This window comes from Amblyomma mixtum, chromosome 1 (genome assembly GCF_055824585.1).
Source record: "Amblyomma mixtum isolate Tamu chromosome 1, ASM5582458v1, whole genome shotgun sequence".
In the NCBI taxonomy this organism is placed as follows: Eukaryota; Metazoa; Arthropoda; class Arachnida; order Ixodida; family Ixodidae; genus Amblyomma; species Amblyomma mixtum.
In genome coordinates this window covers 152,952,722-152,975,441 of record NC_143012.1, presented here as the reverse complement: position 1 = coordinate 152,975,441, position 22,720 = coordinate 152,952,722, and the positions used below count along the sequence as shown (strand labels likewise).

The 22,720-nt window shown below is 49.0% G+C and overlaps 1 protein-coding gene across 1 annotated transcript in view; it reads left to right on the top strand.

Moving 5' to 3' along the window:
- LOC149368007 (uncharacterized) overlaps positions 1-22,720 on the top strand; it is a 151,956-nt gene that overhangs the window by 21,135 nt on the left and 108,101 nt on the right. The window contains exon 2 of the mRNA XM_089575514.1: positions 21,646-21,743. Coding sequence (XP_089431640.1) covers positions 21,646-21,743 — 98 coding nt within the window. The remainder of the gene's footprint in view (positions 1-21,645; positions 21,744-22,720) is intronic.

The window sequence follows — 22,720 nt, the reverse complement described above, 5'->3', positions numbered from 1 at the left end:
GGGTCAGCTCATGCATAACCTCCAGTAGTGTATGTGTAAATAAATATTTTCCACCACCACACCATTTTTGTTGCGAAAAAAATACTACGCCAGCCAGCTCGGCTCATCGCGTGGTCGCGCTTCAGCAGTATGCCGTGGCCCCCGAACGACCGTGAGCCACCGTTGCCTAGCAACGCCGCGGCCGCGCTCCAACAGATAGCGCCGCTGTCGAAGCCGCTGCCGTCGCCGCTCGTTCCACCAGATATACTGCTTTGGGGTAGGGGGCGAGGAGGTGTCGCCTCGCGGGGGGGTATATATATATGAGCTTCGCCTCAGTCGATTCTAGGTGGAACGATCGCGGCTGCGGCCGCTTATCTGTTTTTTCAGCAGCGTCCGCATCGGCGGACGCGGTTGTTGCTGCGACGCGCGTCTTTCCTTTTCTTTTTCTCTTTCCTCTGATCTTTTACTTCTCCTCTACCTGCACGCGGCAGCGGTGGTGGCTCGGCTAGAGCCAGTAGGCAGGCCCATGCAATTTCCTTTTCATCTTTCTCCCTGTCACAACAACAACAACAACAACAACAGTCGATTCTAGCCGTGATGGAGAGCGCGAAAGAGGGGCAACAAAGAAAGAACGAAGCTAGCAAGAGACAACGCGCTGAAGAGACGACAGAAGAACACGCCGCACCATCCGAGAAGCATCGTAACGAAGATGCGGCTAGAAGTCGTGCCACGTCTCGGAGTGACTCTTCAACTGCCAAGAGACCGGTTCGAGTTCTCGAGAGCGTCGGAATGAGACGCTGCATAGACGACTTGCCGAGGAAACGGAGGAACAACGTGCAAGGAGACTCGAGGCTTTCGCAATTCAACTAGGGTTAACCAGAGCTCAACCACAGCCAATCTTTTTCGTTTTGGAAGGCGGGGGAGGGGGGGGAGCAAGGCGGCAGTCGTTTTACAGGTGTGTGGAAGCAGCTACTGGGGATCATATCAGCGCTTGTATCAGCGCGCTGTAGCGAGCGCTGGCGTGCTTGGCATTTGATACAGTATCGTAACAAAATGACAATACAAAGTATGGTTAAACATGCGGCTTTGCCCCTCCCATCCACCTTCGCAGTCCGCGGTGTCGCCAGCACCGACACCCATGGACCTTCAGAGGTGCAGAGCTAACATGGGGCTTCGTCCTAGCCACTGACAGAGCCGCGCAGGAATTCATCAAGGGCAAAATCGAGGGAATTGGCATGTGAAAATAGCTAATATGGTTATAATCGAGCTGGTTGTTCGTTTTCGAATAGTGCGTAACTGAATGAATGTGCGCGCAATTCTTCCCATGACTGCTGATACTGTTAAAAATTGCTTAGCTTTGGTTAAGCCTAGGTAATTTCGAAATCAATATGGTGTAACTTGTAGCATCTTCGATATCGAAAGCCTCCATCAGGCTAAACGGTAACACAACACAAGAATCTTGACTCGCGTCCGAAGTCTTCCATAGCTATACCGATGAACTGGCGAGCAGGCGCTACTTTTCTCTAGACCCGATATCGCCTGGATATCTGTGGATGACGTCATACCACACGCTGCAACACACATCCATCACCGCAGCAAGGCCTGCAAGCTCTTGCAACTTGTATGACGTCAATCGCTTGCCGCCGTTCGCAGGTGGTCGACCGGCCGCGAAGTTCTAGCTGCGGCGCGCTGAGAGCCGACTTGGTGCCCCATATCTCGCTCTGGTATGACGTCAGTAGTCACATGACCGACCACCGACTGTGAAGGGTAGGCTGCGGTACCGCGAAGACGCGACACCTGGCGTAGTATCGCTTTCGCAATAAAAGCTAAGGAGCAAGCGGTAACGTTACTGATCCCAAATTATATCAGATCTGGAGGCAGCATTCCTTTTATTCATGCTATATGAGAGCGTCTGGTGGCAGTAATGGCCCCAGGTAGATGTTCTTGAACACGGCGCTGAGAGAAACAGCCCAGCGAGGCGCAAAACATGGTCTCGGCGGCTCAAAAACGTGTCCTCGGCGGCTCAAAAACCGCCCGCTCTGTTCGGCACCGCGGGTGAGGAGACAGCAACCAAACAAGCAGGAAAAAAGCGCGTGAATGCACGTGACTGCTTTGGGCCAATGGGAGTGCCGAATGATTAGGGGACACGCAAGGAAGAAGGGGAGCGGCGTTCTTCAAAGTTTGGCGTTACATTTAGTTTATTGAGAGGCTTTAGCTGAATCTACTTTCCCTCTCTTCCTCGATGGCATTCCGCCCTGCCGGTGACTAAGATCTCTATAGGTTAATCGAGCTCCTAGGGGGAAAGGCATCCATTAATAGGGAACAAGCAAACTCCTTTCCATTTCAGAGCACTAGGCTGTTGCTGACAGTACATTCGTACACCTACTGTTCTCGTGCTTTGCGGCATTTTATTCGCCCGAATGCACATTGTTGCATCCACAGATAAGGCGATGGCTTCTTTAAACAGCGTACTTACAGGCGACAGACAGCAGGCGCGTGCGCGCAAACAACCGCGCGCACACACATACACACACACACACGCACGCGCACACACACATGCATGGGTAAGCCATTGCTGCTGCCCAAACGCCTTTGTTGCGACTGAAGGAAGGATGAGAAGGAAAGTGCATGGGCCTGCTCACTGCCTCTAGCTCACTGCTCATTGGCTGCACGTGGCAGCCGGAATCCCTGCCATGCGCAGACAGAGGAGAGTTGAAAGATGTGGAAAAAAAAATTGCCGACGATTACGTTACTTCCTTATGGGAAATTTGAGCACAGCTCACCAGCTGTTTCAGCTTTTCGATCGATTGAGGCAAAGCATTCGATCAAGACATGTATGTACAATTACAGACAACTTGTTATTTTTCACTCATATTCCTTCTTCAAAAAACACTCCACTAACACTTCTTGATTGTCATGACAGAAGCTTTGTGGTCGGAGAAATAGATGAATATATTCTCGACTTGCTGTACCAATTCCTGGTACTCAAAGAAGGTGCGCGGAGAAACCAGACGACAATTTTGTCACGAAGGAACAACCGAGGCAGCAATGAGAGACACAACCAGCAGAATAGACAGAATTGAAAACAGCATCGTCAAGATGAAGCAAGCCATGGAAGCCACTTTCCCGCAAGCGCAGTGCTTGGCTAATGAGTTCAACAACTTTCCAGAGACTTGGGAACGACATGGAATACTTCAGGGCAGACCACAATGGACCGTCAAAACAACAAACGTAAGCTACCCCGCGCAAAGAAAAGCACCCGAATCCCTACTACAACTCTGCAGTGGAAATGTAGAAGTTATGAGAAGAAGAAATCGCTCGTACAGCAATACATAGCTCAAGAAGACACCTTCCCTTGAGCTATAACACTCCAAGAAACAGGCACAGACTGCATAAACGAGATGAACTATCAGGCCTACATCAGCGACAGGGGCAACAAATCCAGAGTAGCCGTTCTCGTCAAAATGAACGCCGCGGTCATCCAGCATTATACTACCCCCAAGGATTTTGAAGTGGTCCTAGTAGAAATCATCACGGGTGAAAAGAACGATTCAAGCCTCTTTATTCTCAACACATACAGCACACAAAAGTAGAGGAAGATGCTTTTCAGGTCTCTCTTCAAAAACGTCATCAAAACGCTCTGCCTAAATTTAAGAAAAAACACACCAAGCAAATCTACTTTTAATTCCGCATGACCACTGCCATGACCGCTGACCGCTCCCGTGACCGCTGCCATGACGCTGCCATGACGTTCATAGTGCGTGAAAGCATCCCGTACGAACAGAAACGTAGCCGGCTTTTTTACTCTAACTTGCACTGCTTACTTTGCCCTCCAGTGGCAGTTCTAGGAAGTCTACAGAAACAAAGAAGAGTAGAGGGAGGCGACCTTTGGGCTTCGTAAAGCTTTTTATCTACCGCAGTAATGACCACTTTCGTTTTTGTCAGTCGCACTAGCCAGAGAACGGTGGCAGGCGCCTTTAAAATTGCTCTGGTTGCTTTATACGCGTATTTGTGGAATCTTGTTTTGCTCAAAAGCTTCAGGATAGGAAAACGATCTGGATGAAGAGCTTCTGCGGAACGGCACAAAACAGCCTGCAAAGCCAGCCTGATCATTACAAGAGGCTTCAACGCTGCGCATCAAGTGTGGCGATACAACAGGCAAGACCAGAAAGGCAGACAGCTGCGGAAGGACGTACAGGAACTCGCGCTCACCCTTCGCACAGACCCAAGCTCCCCCACGAGAACCGGTAAGAGCGTCTCAACAGGCACGTCACCAGATCTCACCTTCACGAAAAATCTGGCGGACCACAGATGGATAAACCTGGGTTTACTCCAGGTTTACCGACTACCTGGAGTAAACCCAGGTTTACCCACTACCTGGGTAGTGATCAGTCTATCCTAAAGTACAAGGTTCTACACAGCAAGAAACTGGACAAAAAAGGGGGGACTCACACGTGTCACAGAATGTGATAAATTCAGGGAAGAAAGAATCCAAGTCTCATCATCCGGAACAATTCCAAACATCAAAAAATGGACCAAACAAAACTGTACAAATGTCGAAAACAACCCGAAAATCATAGCAGAAGATTATGTTCCCACCATCATGGCTTCGCACCTCCTATACATTTGGGAGGGTGAAAGGAGCATGGGAAAGAGATTAAAGACACAAGCGATGCAACCGAAACCTGATGAGAAGGATCCACAGACAACAAAGAACTAGAAAAGCACGCTCTAAAATTGTGCTAGCAAAACTGGCTGAACCGCTGCTACGGCATGAAAAAGCAAATGCGTCTTCCAGAGACATGGAGCATCTTCCGCCGCCTATTATACCCCGAACAATCCAAAACTCGCTCGGGCATAGACCAGCGGAAGATAAAGCACGCTTTCGAGGGCTCAAAAGCAGACTCAAATACAATTATGTTGGTGACAGCACCATTCAAGCACCTTCAACATATTCGGGATTATACAACTCATAGTTCGAGAAGCGCATAACAGAAGCTGAAGTCAGAGCACAGATTACCAGCCTCAAAAAGAATTCTGCATCCGGGCAGGATGGCATAACTAACAGAATAATAAGAAACCCACACGACGACTGCACAGCCAACCTCACCATATAAATGCAAAAGTATGGGAGAAGGCAGAACTCAGCGGCTGTGATATTTATTCCCAAACCTGGAAAACCACATAAACTAGAAAACCCGATATCTAAATCCCTCACCTCGTGTCTAGGGAAACTGAATGAAAAGGTCACCCAGACAACACTCGTCAACTTCATGGACACCTAGAGACTGTGTCCCCATGAAATGGTTGGCTTCACAAGACTCCTCAGCACACAGGAAGTCATAGTGAGACTAAAACACGGCATCATAGACAATATAATAGGGTCTTAAATGTCATACTGAGACCTCACAAAGGCCTTTGACAATGTAAGACATGTTGCAATCCTTAAGAACAACCTTGCGGGGATGAATGTCGACGCAAAAACCTTCGCCCCCATATGTAGCCTCCTCTCAGAGAGAAGGCTCAAGGTTAAATTTCTACAGGCTGAATCTCCAATCATCAAAACAGGTAGAGGCACACAACAAGTATCCGTACTCTCCCCGCCCCTGCTTTTCAACATATCAATGATCAACCTCGCGCTTCTGCTCAAAGTAATCCCAGACATCAAATATAGCCTGTACGCCGATTACATGAACATCTGGGTAAACCAAGGTTCGCACGCGGAAATACCACAGAAAGTACAACACGGGGCCAAAGCAGTTACGGAGTACGCAGCCAAAATAACACTCGAGTGCTAGTAGCCCAAATATGAACTACTAGTCTACACAAGTAATAATAAAAACCAAGTTTCGACATCATATTAGATTGCTAAAAAGTACCCCTTGTGAGCCAGATCACGATCCATGGCCTAATTATTCAAGCCGATGGCAAACATGGCTGCCTAATTCACAAACTACAAGGATATGCCGCACAAGTCACTGGCCTTAGCAGAAGAGTACCTCTCAAAAACGGGACACAAAGAAAAGAGCTTAATAAGGCACACAAAATAAGCAGGGTTTGCTGTACAACACCTACTTGACCTTAGCAGCAAGAGGATCAGAACAAATCGATGCGGTGATAAGAAAAAGCATCAAAGGCCCTTGCTCAGCCTCCCCAACAGTACATCCACAGTCAGATTAATGGGAATGGGAGTACATAGCACGTGGGAGGAAGTAGCGGAAGCCACGTGAGTCGTACAAGTAGAAAGACTCAGCCAACCCGAAACACAGCGAAAAATCCTATAATGGGCCGGGCTCCAGTATGACAGAGGGCCAAACCCCAAAGCCTGCCTAAGCCAAGGTGGGAGAGCCAATTTGCGCATCCCACCCATGCCAAGAAATATGAGCCCCACCCACAACAAAAAAAGAAAAGCCAGGGCCAAGGACATCGAAAGAGAAATTAATGAACTAGAGCCAAACACTAGCATACACAGACGCAGCCACTGGCAAATCGGGACCTGCATTCGCAGCAGTTGTAAACGGGACTAATACCCCCTTGATCACGGCATCGATAAAGATATGAGATGCTGACGTTGCTTAGGAGGTGGCGATTACACTAGCCTGCGCCAGCACGAAGGCAAACATAATATGCAGCGACTGCAAAATACTATACGGAACCCAGCGAAAGGAAGAGTCTCAGTCGAGGCGAAGAAAATCCTGGAATCAAAAGAGATCACGCGCAAGCCACTTTCAAATGAACCCCAGGCCACGAATCGATGTGTGGAAACGAAGGTGCTCACACGCTCGCCCGAGATATCCACTACTGGACGAACGCAGAAAGGCTCGACAACCCAGAACCCGCGGAAAGTTTCAACACATACAGCGACATCTGCGAATATTACGTGCTCAGAAGGAAAATATTCCCAACACCACACAAACAACTAAACAACGCAGAGACGAGAAGCTTACGAAGGCTGAAGGCTGGAAACTACCCAAATCCCGTATGGATACACCAGCGCAAAATAGATGACAGAAAACATGATAAATGTAAACATTGCGGACATAGAGGCACACTACCACATCATATGTCAACGCTCCTTCTCACCTGGGGCTATGGCTAACATCCGAGACTTAGAAGCTTAGGAGACCCCCCTTCAAAGTCCAAACCTTGAAGAACAAAAAGAAACCATCCACGTGGCGGCTGAGACTGCGAAAAATCATTGTATACTCGCGCGCCTAGTCCAGGCCCCCTGCTCGGGCCTGCATACCTGAGTAGGGGAGCCTCCTATGTTGATGGAAATAAAATTTTCTACGAATCAATCCGGCAGATGTGCGCTCCGTGGCCGTCGTAGCGTTGGGGAGAGGAGGCATACCAGGTGTGCTTCGTACACCCTCCGTGACGTCACACACCTAGACCGAATGGGGTACCCGGACTGTTTATCCAAGAGGACGGTTATAATGAAGGGACTATCAAGAAGCTCGTCAGCTACGCTGCGCAAGTCATGGATCTTCAGGAGGGTCGCGCTCAAGGACAGAGGCCTCAAAGAACGTAGCCTCCTGAAATTGACGCAGGAGTACATCATTAGCAGAATATGCTACGCCACGCTGTTCCTCAATATTAGGGCGAAAGAGAAAGATAGGCCCACTCATCTCCACATCTACAGACCGCTGTTGGAAATGGAGGTGCACGATAGTTGGACAGAACTCGCCGAGGCGGTGCAGCGAGCTGTCCGCTTGTCGGCTGAAGTCGCGAAGAACCAATGCATATTCGCCATTCTTTTGTCGCGGAGGTCCCAGCCCCGTCCCCTATAGGCCTGCGTGCCAGGGGCGGGAAGTAAGGGGCTCCCTACATTTATTTATTTATTTCATTACCCTCAGGGCCAGAGCGCATTACAGAGGGGAGTGGGTTACATGTACTAGTACATCGGGCCAAGCGCTTCGTCCTGTGTGTTCGTCCCTTTTCCGTGTTTTTATAGCGCTCACCAATTCCTTCAAGTATCAATTCCACCAGGTGGCCGCAGGTATCAACAAAAGACAAGGAGGTGAAGGCTCGCGCATGCGCTCTGAGAGCTAATCTTGGTACGCTGCCGGTAAGCGATGTCTTGATCCTTGGTATGTGCCTGTTATTCGCTGCCATCCTGGTTTAGCTTTGCATAGAAATCCAAGCCCACTACCTGTCCTTTCATTACCCTCATGGTTTTGACCTTCCCATAAGTAGCTCTTCACAGGGGGTGGGGCTTCATCGTTGCACCAATGCGTTTCGGTGTGTCCTGCAATGGCTATCTCTCTCTTCTGAAGGAAGTCATATAGCTCTTGTCACTATTTTTCGTGTCGACCCCCTTCTATGTTGAGGTAGAAAACTCTTTAGCTGATGCTTTTGCCCCTTCTTTGGCATAGTCTTCTCCGTTTGCTTCATTGAATGTGGAGCCTGTGTCTTCCAATCGGGTCCGCCTCCTCCTCAACATCCCCATGTACATATTGTGCCCTGTTATTGTTCGTTATTTAGGCTTGCGACCCCATTGTTCGCCTGTTTTTCATCGGAGGTGGTGAAGTTGCTATTCGGACCAATGCTTTACCCAAGCCCTTCGTACGTGGAACCACTGGGTCCACTCCAGGACTGTCCATCTCCGGTCTTTGTGGGCTGGCTGGAGCCCTAGAAAAGTACAAGCACTGCGCCAAGCCTGCAGCCAAGTTCGTTGGCTTCTCGCTCGCTGTAGAGGGTGTCCTGCTGCTACTCCGTTGCGCAGGATGTGGGGACAAGTTCTATCCATTGTCGAAATTCTCTGCATATAATTTTCATGCTTTCATTTGTGGGGTTTAATAGGGGGAGATAAATATGTTCTCCCGGCTTAACCACGGCTGACACAGTTCAAAACCACGCGGACCCCACCCCGTGGTTGCGAGCGCTACCGAGCGCACGCCGAGCACGGCGCGCCTTGCTCTACGGGAACAAAAGAACGACACACTGGCTGACACAAACAAGGCATTTATTGCTATAACAACAATAAGGCCAGCTAGCAACAAAATACGCTGAGGAATCGAGGATGTCCGACTCACCAGCATGGTTACGAGCGAACGTTCGCCCACGCTAAGGCAAAAGGCAAGCTCCCAGGCCGGCCGGGACGGTGTGGCGGGAGCATGTTCCGACCACGAGGCGCCCGCGGCGAAGAGCGGAGCGGCGCGCGGCGAGTCTGTGCGCTTTCCCGGTGCCGAGCAGAAGAGAGCTGTCTCTCCCCCGCGCGCGAGCAGCAAACGCCATCCGTGGCGCTAGTGCCACTGCGACGCGAGCGCCCTCCCCTGTTAGTTAAAGTAACACAACTGAGGAGAGTGCATGCGGGGAAGCTAACCACAGAGAACGAGTTGAGGGTGCATTGCGGGAAAGCAAACCACAGGGGACGAGTGCGTCCCCACACATTCCATTGGCCCATTATGTCAAGGAAGGGGATCGTCCTTGGCAGCCCTTATATTAGGAACCATTGATTCAGACCCTGCTGGCATCACGTATCAAGGTTCTCCTTTTCTTTCGCACTCAGTACTCTGCTGAGCCGTCTGTGTCGGTTAGGTCTTGAGGCTTACGTGGAGGACAACCAGGGCCTAGCTCCTGGGCTTGCCAGATGTCTGTGGACTCTTACTCCCTCGCATACTTCTTGAACGGCCGCATCCACCGCAGCTCTGACGTACGCTCTCATGCCATTTCGACGTTTTGGAGTGCGCACGTCAAGTTATACCCAAGGTGGAGGTCAGCCCAAATTTTTGCTATGTCCGACCGAACTGCACTTGTGGTGAAGAGGAGAACCTCTCCAAGAGCTAGAACGTTTCTTACAACAAGCCTGAGTTCGAACAAGCAGCTATGTTATGCCAATGAGTAGTCTGGCGCTCGTAGACTAACTCGTACGTGTAAGCTGCTTGAAAGGTATTTCAATCATATCACCATGCACGAGCTGCAGCATCCATGATCTGCATGTGCGTATTGTTCCACTGCTAGCCTTTTATGAGAAGTTACCACAGATTCACCATGTCGACGTCTTCACCGGCGCGTCCGTTCTCACGTGACCACCATCACTAGGCTGAAGCAGGAGAGGGGGCAGCGACGAAGAAGCAAGTGCACGCATGGGAGCTGGGGTGGTATTCTCCCGGTGTCGCCTATTGCGACATGTCGCATTAGGGCGGAGCCTAAAAAAGTGCGTACAGTTGCTCGAAGAAACGCAAAACGCCACCGGCACTTTCGTCGGCGGTGCTTTCATTCACTCCGAAAAGCGATAATTTATCACTGCTGATTCACTAGCAGCAGTAGTTTCGTATCTTTGATAGCAAGAATATTTGCCATCACATGACGTCTAATGTGCAAAAAACATTTGCAAATTGAATATAAACTCGCTTTACTTCATTTAAGTCTATAAAACACCACTAAAAAGCTCGAAATCTATTTTTGTTTCGTTCCGGGCGGTTGTGGTAGGTTTCGGCTGCGTTTCGGGCAGTTGCAGACGGTAGCAGTGTAGCTGGAGGTCCCATTAGGCTTGCGCGCTCCAGAATCGAGAGCGTATCTCAAAAACCAGCTGAATTGCAGCTTAAACGTTATTGTCGAAGCAAGCTAAATCATAGCGAAAACCAACAACACCAGTAGTTGCTGGTAAACATGCCGACCGGAATCGCAAGGACTGCTGAATTGGCTGAAGCGGGCGGCTCTCGCTTGGAAGGACGCCGCCATGTTTTCACGTTAAGGGCGCAAAAGCCGCAGCTGCCGATTGCGTTCGTACGCTAACGCAATTTCCCCATTAGCGTTCTGCGCATGCGCACTCTGGACCCACTATTCCTCTATGCACGCAATTACGCAAAGCCCGCAATACTAAAACTCTCTGATGTTCAGTTGTAGGTTTGTAAAAGTCGTGACATTACTTTAAATCCTCTTTGGCTCGTGCAGACACTGTTTCGTTGGACTAACGTCTTGAAGGGTCATGTAGATGCGAGCACAAGCGCTGCCAAGGCCATCTGGTCGCAGCGGGCAACGTCTGCTTCGTCGTCTGTTTACGACGGTGCAAAGCAAGTTCCCATGGCGAGTGGCCGTCCGACTCAGCAGACGGTAGCCATAGTGCTGTGCTCTTCGACAGCCGGTAATGCCGCCGACAAGATTCGTCGGCCAAGGCAAACTGGTCGCGATGTCCGCGGACACGCTACTTTTCGCAACTCAAAAACCAGGCAAGGAGAGTGGGATCCATGGCGTCTAGTATCAATTTCGTAGCCCGTCGCCCATGAGAATCGCTTCAGCGCATTCCCTTGTTGGACTAAGCGTAGTAAATTGGGGCGACGTCACGATGACGTTGCAGGAAGCCGGATCCGTGTCGTCACGCCGCCGTCACCGCGGCTCGAGCCAATCAGCGAAGAGCCAATGCGACATGTCGCAAAAGGCGACACCGGGAGAATACCACCCCTGGAGCCAGAAGGACATGTTATGGCGCATCGCATCATATGCGAGTCAGAGGTGCATGCAGCCAAATAGGCGTGCGATGCCGCTGCAGAGACCGGCTCATAGAGACACAGTCAGGATGGAGGGCGAGAAGAAAAGCGCGCGAATCACTGCATCTGGTCTCGCCGTAGTAAAGGCGCTGTGGTAAAAACCAAGCTGACTTGGGAAATCAATCGATCCCAGTGCATAGGCCCAGTGCTGCAACGTGGCAGGAAAGTGGTGGCGAAAACAGTGCCATGTAATAAGGGAGTAATTACTCATTGGCATCCACCCGAGCGCAGCCATACGGCTACAAAGGAAAGCTGTACAGCTTTCTCAGAAACTTTGTAGTTAAAGAAAAATTCGTCCTGGTTCGGGGTTCGAACCCAGGACCACCGCTACACCGGAGCAGTCGCTCTACCAATTGAGCTAACCAGGACGGCAAGCTTATGGTAGGACGAGAGCGAATTGATCAATAACTCGAAGTGGGAACTGTGTTGGTCAAATGTTTAGGGGAATCCCCCAAGGTGGAGTAGATTTGTAATAAGGGAGTAATTACTCATTTTTCTTTAACTACGAAGTTTCTGAGAAAGCTGTACAGCTTTCCTTTGTAGCCGTATGGCTGCGCTCGGGTGGATGCCAATGAGTAATTACTCCCTTATTACAAATCTACTGCACCTTGGGGGATTCCCCTAAACATTTGACCAACACAGTTCCCACTTCGAGTTATTCATCAATTCGCTCTCGTCCTACCATAAGCTTGCCGTCCTGGTTAGCTCAATTAGTCTACTTCCGGCCACTGTCGTGAACGGTCGCAGAATCATGAGCTCCTGTGGAGCGGCGATAGCGGCCCTTGCTGGCCGCGGAAACAGGTCCGACATGGAAGCCGATAAGGATTACGAGATTATTTTGCGGAACCTGCCAACAGGACGTGTTGTTCTCAACACCGTGTTTTTGCACGGCGACATGCGAGCGCGGCCTTACAAGGTCGAAGATTTTCGTGACGCCCTCGCCCAAGCGGGTGCGCTCCCCGACGTAGTGGCGTTGGGGGCGTACCAAATCAACCATGTTTGGGCGGTGACTCTCAACAGCGCTGAAGCAACAAAGCGATTGGCGGCTTTCAAGGAGCTTCCAGTTAAAGGACGCCGGTGTGTTATATTCGACCCCGAGGACCAGGTGCTGAAACTGCGGCTACACTGGATGCTGCACGGCGTCGCCGACGAAGATATCCGGACTGCGTTGCGGCCTTCGGGAACGTGATAGAGGTAACCCGTGAGCGTTGGCGTGTGCAAGGTGTGAAAGAAAAGGGCTCCACCACGAGGATAGTGCTGCTCAAGCTGAAGCCTGGAATGAAAGCGGACGACCTCCCCCACCAGATACGAGTCGCCGGTGAGCTGGCCCTTGTGGTCGTGCCTGGGCGGCCCATGCAGTGTCTGCGTTGTCAGGGCAGCGGACATGTCCGACGTGAGTGCAAGGTACCTCGCTGCTCACGCTGCCGACGTTTCGGACATTCGGAAGATGGGTGTGTCCGCACATACGCTGCCGCAACGGTGCCAGCGCTCAGAGAGGAGACACCGGAAGACATTATGGACGTCGTCGAGGCTGAGGAGGCAGCCAAAGGGACCGACGGTGTGGAGAGCTCTGCGGTGGCCCCCAGCGTGACAACTCCGACGACCACGGAAAAGGAGGCGTGCGAGGGCGTGGACAAGACACAGGCACTGCCATCCGTTGTTTCGGAGGCGCCCGTGAGCGAGGAAGCGCCCCTTCAAGGGACAAGTACTCCGGAAACATCGGCGGCTGAGAACACGAATGCGGAAAACGGCGGCCGGTCAACGAGCGCTGGCAGTGCGCCGAAGCGCCCGCACGCCGACGCCGGTGACGGGGCGGAAAAGCAGGCCCCTGGCAACGCCGAGGAACCACCTACGAAAACTGTGCAGGGGCGACGACCTTCCTTCAGACCGCAACCTAACATCGGGACGGGCCGGAGGGCAGCCGAAAAGCCGCTCTCGCAGCACGTCGAGCCCGATAATTACTATGGCGGCGGGACTTCTGGAAGCGTCTAGCGACGTGCTAGGCGCGAAAGGTAAGCACCATGCTCCCAGCGTCCTTCTAAAGTATGAAAATGGCGATGCAACTGTCACTGAGCGTAGCAACGCTTAACGTCCGTGGGTTTGCATCGAAAAGAAAGCAAAGTCAAGTATACCGTATTTTAACGGACCAGGACGTGGACGTGTTGGCGGTTCAGGAAACCAAAATAGAAGGGGAAGAGGACACGGGGAGCATGGTGCAGCGTTTCACGTAGAGGTACGATGTGGCTGTTAGTCACGCGGTTGGCACATCGGCCGGGTGCCTTCTGTTCGTTAAGAAGTTGCCAGGACTGACAGTGCAGGAAGTGATTTCATGTATGCAGGGTCGCTTTATTGTGTGTGACTTCGTTTTTCATAACAGTGAATGGCGCGTTCTTTGTGTTTATGCACCGAATGCGGCTGATGAAAGGTTAAATTTTTTCGTGAGCATCCAGCGATATCTAAATACTGGGCGACAACTCGTCGTTATGGGCGATTTCAATTGTGTCTTAAGTGCTCGAGATAAGACAAGTAGCCGCGCCTTTAGAGACGCAAGCACGGATGTTTTGTCGCAGCTAGTTGGCGAATTTGCTCTAGATGATGTAGCGGAGTGTTTGTAGGGAGCGCGCAGCGTGAAATACACGCATTTTCAAGGTTCTAGTCATGCCAGGCTCGACCGTATTTATTTATCGTTGGATGCGATTCCGAAATGCCGAAATTATGTCGTTATGCCAGTGTCTTTTTCGGATCACTGTCTTGTGAAATGTACAATCGGCCCTAGAAACCGAAGGAAAAAATTTGTGTGGGGACTGTGGAAGCTAAACTCCAAACTCTTAGAAGACGAAGCTTTAGTTGAAATAATTGCAGGGAAGCTTAAAGAGATAGAACAACGGCCGTGCACCACCATTGGAGAGCAGTGGGAATGGTGCAAACAAGAAATTAAGATGAAAGCTATAGAAAGAGCCAGTTGTATTCGACATGATGAAAAGCAAGAAGAAGCATGTTTAAGGGCGACACTAAATCAGTTAATAGCGCACGAGTGCAAAGAGCCAGGGGTCTATAATGAGGATATTAGAAAACTGAAAAAGAGAATTGAGTTATTAGAAGAGGATCGTTATCGAGGAGCGCTCGTTCGCGCCAGGGCCGAAAGATGCGCAGCAGGCGAGACGCCCACTAAACGGGCTCTCGGTCTCGAGAAAGCGCATGCTCGTCGAAACGACATAGAAGAAATAGAGTGGAACGGCAACCTCGTGACAGATAAAGACGGCATTGCACGTGCGTTTTACGAATACTATCAGCAACTGTTTGCTTTTCGCGACATGAACATGGACAGGTTTAAGCGCGTGTTTCTTTCTTCCTTGCCACGACTAGATGCTGACACCACAGAAAGGTTGGAGCTGCCGATTTCCGAGCATGAAGTTGAGCGTTCCATTGATAATCTAAATCCAGGAAAGTCGCCAGGGCCTGACGGCTTGAGCGCGGCTTTTTATAAAGTATTTAAAAAAGTGTTGTCCCCATTGTTAGCTGCAGTATTTAACGAAGGCTATGATCTTAACATGTTGCCCCCTTCTTTTGCGTCGTCACATACTATACTAATCCCCAAAACAGAACAAACTGAGAAATTGAGATTGGTGACGTCATACAGGCCAATAGCCCTAACAAATGTTGATTACAAAATACTAATGAAAGTACTAGCAGCCAGATTACAGACCGTTATTAAGGAGATTGTTGGGCCTCGCCAGACTTGCGGCATCAAGGGAAGGGCCATTGCTACCAACATACATAAGGCCAGATGCGTACTGGAGTGTTGTGACGCAACATGCGGTAGCGTCGCGGTTCTACAGCTCGACCTTGAAAAAGCGTTTGATTGTGTTTCACATGATGCCTTGTTTGCAGTTCTAGATTACATTAATGTGGGTTCTGTTATCAGTGGGGGCGTGGCCTTGGAGTACCGAAACTGCACTACAAGATTAATTGTCAACAAGGAACTCGGTGCACCCGTAAACGTGCGACGTTCGGTGCGTCAGGGTTGCCCCCTCAGCCCGCTTCTGTTCTGCATTTATATTGAAACTTTCTGCTTGTCAATCCTTGAGAATGAAGATGTACAGGGCTTCCAAGTCCACATGACGGAGGTCAAACTTTTGGCGTATGCCGATGACGTAGCCGTCTTCTGTGCGAACAGAGAGAGCGTTAGCGTGGCAGTCGATGCCGTGAAAGATTTCAGCACGACAACTGGAAGTCCAGTGAATTGGGGAAAGTGTCTAGGGTTTTGGCACGGAGAGTGGCCATCGACGCCTTGCACGTTTGCCAACGTGGCTTGGATCACAACACCGGTTAAGTATTTGGGTGTGCCTTTAGACTGTTATGAAGACAGTGAGCCATTTTGGCGCGACCAAGCCCAAGAAATATGTGAGAAGGCTGACAAATGGAGCGGTGTGCCGCTGTCTATCTTTGCACGCGCAACGGTCTGTAATCTGTTTTTTTGTGGCCAAGTTGTGGTATGTAATGGAAACGCTTCACTGTTCCAGGTTAAACATTCAGAGGCTGCATCGGGTGTTTGCCACTTTTGTTTGGGCGTCGAATTGGGAAAGGTGTAGACGGGATAACTTGTTTCGGAGTGTCAAAGACGGGGGTCTTGGGCTAGCACACTTATTCGCACGACAGCTCGTAAACAGATTCCTTTTCTTACGCGACGTCACTGATCCATTTCTGCGCACTGTTTGCCAAGTAAGGCTCGTGCGGGCGTTGCCAAATTTTGTTGTTGCCACAGAAAGTATGCCAGGGCGCCTCTTTGGTTTTTTAAGAGAGGTCGTAAACAGTGTCAGAATTTTGACAACTCGTTTTTCGGTTGAATATTTGTGCTCAGTCAATAGGAAAAAATTGTATAAGGATGTATGCGATGACTTTTTCTCCGTTCCTCTGTACAGAGCCTTGTACAGCGGCTATCCGGGTCAAGACGTATTGAAGCGGGTAAAAAGGATGCCAGTTTCCCCCGGAGTAAAAACGTTTTTCTTTAAGCTGCATACTGGAACGTTATCGGTAAAAACATTTCTTGAGGACAGGGGCTTTTTTCTGCCATGGGGGTCACTTTGTTTGATATGCAAACAGCCTGAGACAATAGATCATGTTTTTCTACACTGTTGGGAGGGGGTTTATTTTTGGGACGTGCTGCAAAGAACCCTTAAAAAAGACTTACCGTTAGATACACGTAGCATCAGGTTCCTGTCAACAGATAACGAAGATGGCGTGCCTCTGGATACCGTCATGTTAATCGGTCTACACAGCCTCTGGCGGTCCCGGATGGCTGGGTTTCATTTAGACCCCGATGCTCGCCCTGCAAGGCTCTACTTTCGTGAAAGTATGCATGCGTTTGTTGAAATGCACAAATTGAAGCATACAGTTCCCGAATGGCTGCCAAGATTAGAACCCTTGATCCATTTGAGAGAATTTTAACACGACAACGTCATCCCACCTAAGGATGACAGCTTACTTATTACTATCATTTCTATGTGAACATTTGGCTGTGAGCTGGCTGATTTGTTCCGTGTACAATTTTGAAATGTGTCAGTGTCCGGTAATAAAGAAAAAAAATCCTGGCTAGCTCAATTGGTAGAGCGACTGTCCGGTGTAGCGGTGGTCCTGGGTTCGAACCCCGGACCAGGACGAATTTTTCTTTAACTACGAAGTTTCTGAGAAAGCTGTACAGCTTTCCTTTGTAGCCGTATGGCTGCGCTCGGGTGGATGCCAATGGGTAATTACTTCCTTATTACAAATCTACACCTTGGGGGATTCCCCTAAGCATTTGACCAACACAGTTCCCACTTCGAGTTATTGATCAATTCGCTCTCGTCCTACCATAAGCTTGCCGTCCTGGTTAGCTCAATTGGCAGAGCGACTGCTCCGGTGTAGCGGTGGTCCTGGGTTCGAACCCCGGACCAGGACGAATTTTTCTTTAACTACGAAGTTTCTGAGAAAGCTGTACAGCTTTTCTTTGTAGCCGTGTGGCTGCGCTCGGGTGGATGCCAATGAGTAATTACTCCCTTATTACAAATCTACTCCACCTTGGGGGATTCCCCTAAACATTTGACCAAAACAGTGCCATCGATGAGGCGAGACGCTGTTATGCCGAAACCAGAGCTGTAGACGCTGCTCGTAAGCAAAATACGCAGCAGCTTGGTGAAGCTCAGTATCCGGGCGCGGGGGGTAAACAGCGGACATTACTATACCACCGGATAGAGCGTAACTGCCTTGACAGAGTAACTGCGTTCAAGGTAAGAACCCCTCGCTGATCGAAAGCGCTAGGCTTGCCAGGAGGTTCGTGCTTATTTTTTGTCCTTTGGGGGAGGGGTGATACATAAACATAACACATGAATTCCTGGCAGAAACAAAACATAATAGGTATTGTCATCTACGAAATAACACAAAGACGCAGTACACATGGGTATGCAGAACTAATAATAATTAAAGCTTCTGCTTCACCCAAAAACATACTTTAAAGCGAAGATACGGAGCCCACTAAAGACCGCTCACATGCTGTGAAAGAGCATCTTAATTATACATGTATATGTCGTCGTTTGCAATCTGTTGTGAGCTAGGGTGGTATTCTCCCGGTGTCGCCTTTTGCGACATGTCGCATTCGCTCTTCGCTGATTGGCTCGAGCCGCGGTGACGGCGGCGTGACGACACGGACCCGCCTTCCTGCTACGTCATCGTGACGTCGCCCCATTTACTACGCTTAGTCGAACAACGGAACGCGCTGAATCGATTCGCGCGGGCGACGGGCTACCGTTAGCGTACAAACGCAATCGGCAGTTGCGGCTTTTGCGCCCTTAGCGTGAAAACATGGCGACGTCCTTTCAAGCGAGAGCCGCCCGCTTCAGCCAATTCAGCAGTCCTTGCGATTCCAGTCGGCATGTTTACCGGCAACTACTGGTGTTCTTACTTTACGCTATGACTTACCTTGCTTCGCCGATAAAGTTTAAGCTGCAATTCAGCCTAGTTTTTTAGATACGCTCTCGATTCTGGAGCCCGCAAGCCTAATGGGACCTCCAGCTACACTGCTACCGTCTGCAACTGCCCGAAACGCAGCCGAAACCTAGCACAACCGTCCCGAACGAAAGAAAAATAGATTTGGAGCTTTTTCGCGGTGTTTTATAGACTTAAATGAAGTAAAGTGAGTTTATATTAAATTTGCAAATGTTTTTTTGAACATTAGACGTCATGTGATGGCAAATATTCTTGCTATAAAAGATACGAAACTACTGCTGCTAGTGAATCAGCAGTGGTAAATTGTCGCTTCTCGGATTGAATGAATGCACCGAAGACGAAAGTGCCGGCGGCTTTTTCCGTTTCTTCGAGCATCTGTAAGCACTTTTTTAGGCCCCGCCCATATGCGACATATCGCAAAAGGCGACACCGGCAGAATACCACCCCTAGTCTCGAACTTGACTAGCAGCTGGGTGCTACATGAAACAATAAATCTTATGGCACCAGCCTAAACGCGGTACGACGAACGGTTGCATCCAAATTTTGATATGAAATTCGGTTTTCGAGGAAAGAAAATAGACCAGTAGCTCTTTCACATATCGGTACACTTCTCAACCGCGCTTTAAGGGAAGATTGCTTGGTTTAAGGGGATTTAACGTCCCAAAGCGACTCAGGCAATGAGTGACGCCGTAGTGAAGGGCTCAGAAAATTTCGACCACCTGGGGTTCTTCAACGTGCAGTGACATCGTACAGTACACGGGCCTCTAGAATTTCGCCTCCATCAAAATTCTACCGTCGCCGCCGGGATCCAACCCGCGTCTTTCGGGTCAGGAGCCAAGCGCCATTACCATTCAGCCAGTATGTGGCCTTAAGGGAACAGGTAGTCCGAGGAAGCATGCAAATAAATCTGCATATGTCGTCGGTTGGAATCCCTGTCGCAAGCTAGCGCGAACTTGACTAGCACATATAAGCAACGAGAGATCGTACGACACCACCCGCCGGTGTAAAATGAACGGTAGCGTCGCAGTTTTGATACCAAGGTCGGAAATACTTGCCCCTCATAGAGGTCCGCCAGTTATGCCGTACCACCAAAGGATGTGTCGTGTCGGAGGCAATGGAGGCGCTCTTGGTATCTGTTGTGCATACCGTCATCGCATTCGTCGCTTCGGTGGCTACACAAGGGCTGTTGCGAGGTCATTCTTTAGGGATCATATCTAGGCCTCAGCAACGACGGTCACCGATGGAATTTCGTCTGGTGGGGGTGGAAACATTTGTTGCCAAGAAATGCAGAGGGAGGGGGGGGAAAACCCTGCCCCCTTACGTGGCACGAGGCTGCTCTTAGGGGGGCTGCCCTTAAGGGGCAAAGAAAAGCCTTTGGAGGGCTGTCCTCTTCAATGCGTCAGTAATTATCTGGCGCTGGTCAGCAGCAGCGGAACTGGCCAAGAGAGTCCGCCATTATGACTTCGTCGTGTTTGGAGACGGAGGGTGTGGGAAGGTAGGGCATATGAGGAGGATGTGAATAAAGTCTTCATCTAATGGGGCTAGAAGAGGTTTCACCTGAAAACAAAACATTAACGCAGTACACATGGAAATGCAAAAGATATGCTACAGAAAACTTCAAGTGTGTATTTCACGCAAGTACTGTGCAAAGATAAAGTGGAGTACACTGTGAAAGACAGAAAGCGTGGCAGCTGCGCACAGATAACTTCTCCAAATCTAACAATGAAATTGCATATCCTGGATCAAAGTTGAATAGAAACCTTAATTGACGAGATAGTTTTGACAACCGCTGGGAAACGGTTTTATTGACAAATGGTTTTTGTAAAAAAACGTGTTGCTGCATGTCGCCATCCTGCAATTGTATCCACAAACCTTTTCATTATTATCACAACGTTCGGCTAGATAATATGGTTTGAAGATGTATGCTTCGCGTCGCATGCCCCTGTGGGGGTAGTGAATGTTATAGAAAAGTTTGACCCTCAGCTTGGTTGCGTGGTGGTCTGATTCCCAAGCTAGAACCGTTTTAGATGTTGTTGCGCTGAAGTTACGCTGTTTAAATGACTTTTCAAGTGTGTATCCAGCCACTAAGGGCAGAACTTTCTCAAGTTCTTTATCAGCTACGTTAGGCGGATCCCATACCTTGCTGCCAGACTCCAATACTCACTCAAATGCTGATGTCCGCACCTGTTAACTGCAAAAACTGAGCCGATTTTGACGTCGACGTCACGAGTTTAAATGGAGTGACGGAAAATTTTTCGAACACAATTTTGTCTCCAGTAAATGTCTCTTTAAGCTATCGAACAATCATCACCGTATAGAGAAACATCTGTAGAATCTATTTTTATCAGTAACGAAACTTAGATTGCGCTTTCATAGTGTCCTTATAAGTACAGCCTTTGTCAAAAGTCTGGAGCCCAGGGGGTTTGCTTCTCAAGCACACGGTCTGGTTCGTAATGCATCTCCAGCGCTCCAAATTTTCTGAAGGTAAGAAGATTTCTGGTCCTGCCTCCTTCAATGGGTAGGACCACCACGGATGTTACAGGAGTCCCACTGCGAGGCTTAGAAGCAAACCCCCTGGGCTCTAAACTTTTGACAAAGACTGTACATCGTCATTCGCTACAGGTTAAGCAGACTTAACAATTTTGTGACAGACAGAATGGTATATAGTCGTGCACACACCTGGGAAGCACACTCATGTCATTTACCAGTGCCCTAGGGCTCGCAACATGGACTTATAGTGCATGCACATTCCCGTCGAACGCATCCAACTCTTAATGTCTTTGAGATCTGTACTTGGGCCGACTAGCAGTTGCGATTGGAATAAATGCACAACAGAGCATACGCCTCGAAGGCTCTAGAGAACTACGTGGAGGACTGTACATTCGCTTTTCCCCTTTTCGATATACTTTCTAGGCATTGATGTTTCCATAAACGTTATTTGCATAAGATGATGGAATTCGAAAATTTTACGCGGCCCAGAGCTCTTTGTGGTTCTAGCCGTCACATCATCTTCCCATGTACCGACCCAGTCTAGCTAACGATTCGATTACATGTGAAGTTCAAGGCTGCAGTTCAAGGACACAACAACGAAACGCTTTTGTGTCGTAGCAATTTGCAATGCAGTGGCAATATGACAGACATCCTTCAAGTGAGCCCAAAAAAGTTAATTTTTTTACACCGTCTCGTTTTCCAGCACGGAAGGACAAGATCGACGCCCTCAGTCTATAATGTCGACGGGTTCAGTGGATGGACATTTCGTGTGTACGGTATAGTTATTAATAATGGTCCAACGTAAGTACCAGCATATCATTTAATTCTCCTGGGTAATCACTCATGGAGAGGTGACTCGGGTTTGAGGCTTTTTAGTAATATTTTAAAATATTTTTGGGGGGCATGCGGCAGGTATAGTATCCCGTATGGAGATTAAGCTGGCTAATAGATAAGCAAATGCTCTTTGCATAAGCTGTTATGACATGTGCTTGCTGCGAAGCGCCCGTTTTTTAAATCTTTTCGTCCGCATCTATTTCTTTGGTCTCCCCTCACTTTGTACGCGGCAGTGTTTGTGTCCGCGTCGGAGATAGTCATTTCCTTGTGCGATCGATAAAGTGAAAAAAATTACGAGGAAAGAGAGACAACAGTGTAGCCGTTTAAATACATCCCTGCATTAAAACAGCACGTGACACGCTCGCGATATTTGACACGCTTTCATAGTCATGGTGGAATGCGCTCTTCTGATCCCCGGTTTTGGTTGAGCGTTTGAAGAATAAGAAGAAAGAAAGAAAGTGTATTTATTTAGCATAAAACATGAAATACAAACACACAACTTCACGGACCCAAAAAAATTTGTTTCAGTCCCGAACACTATAAGCTAATACATATTATGTAACCGACAGCAACAAATAATGCAGCTATTTAGCAATAAGCATATTACAGCAGTAGGCACTGGATACTCGTGAAAAACATCAAGTAAACATGGTATTTTAGAAACAAAAACACAAACTAAAGCACTAAAGAATGTACACTAGGATGAATTGAGTAGAAAATGTTGTAATTGTTTTTCAAAGGCATGAGGAGTAGGTGAAATTTGAACATTATAATCAAGACTATTCCACAAACAAGGAACCGCAAATTGCAATGCTTGTCGACAACAATTGGTGTATACTATAGGAAGCAAGAGCCGGTGTCTTGTAGTAGACATGTTGGTGTATAGTGAGTGATGAAGACATACTGTAATTAAATTGAGTGTGTTGTGAATGATCTGATGAATT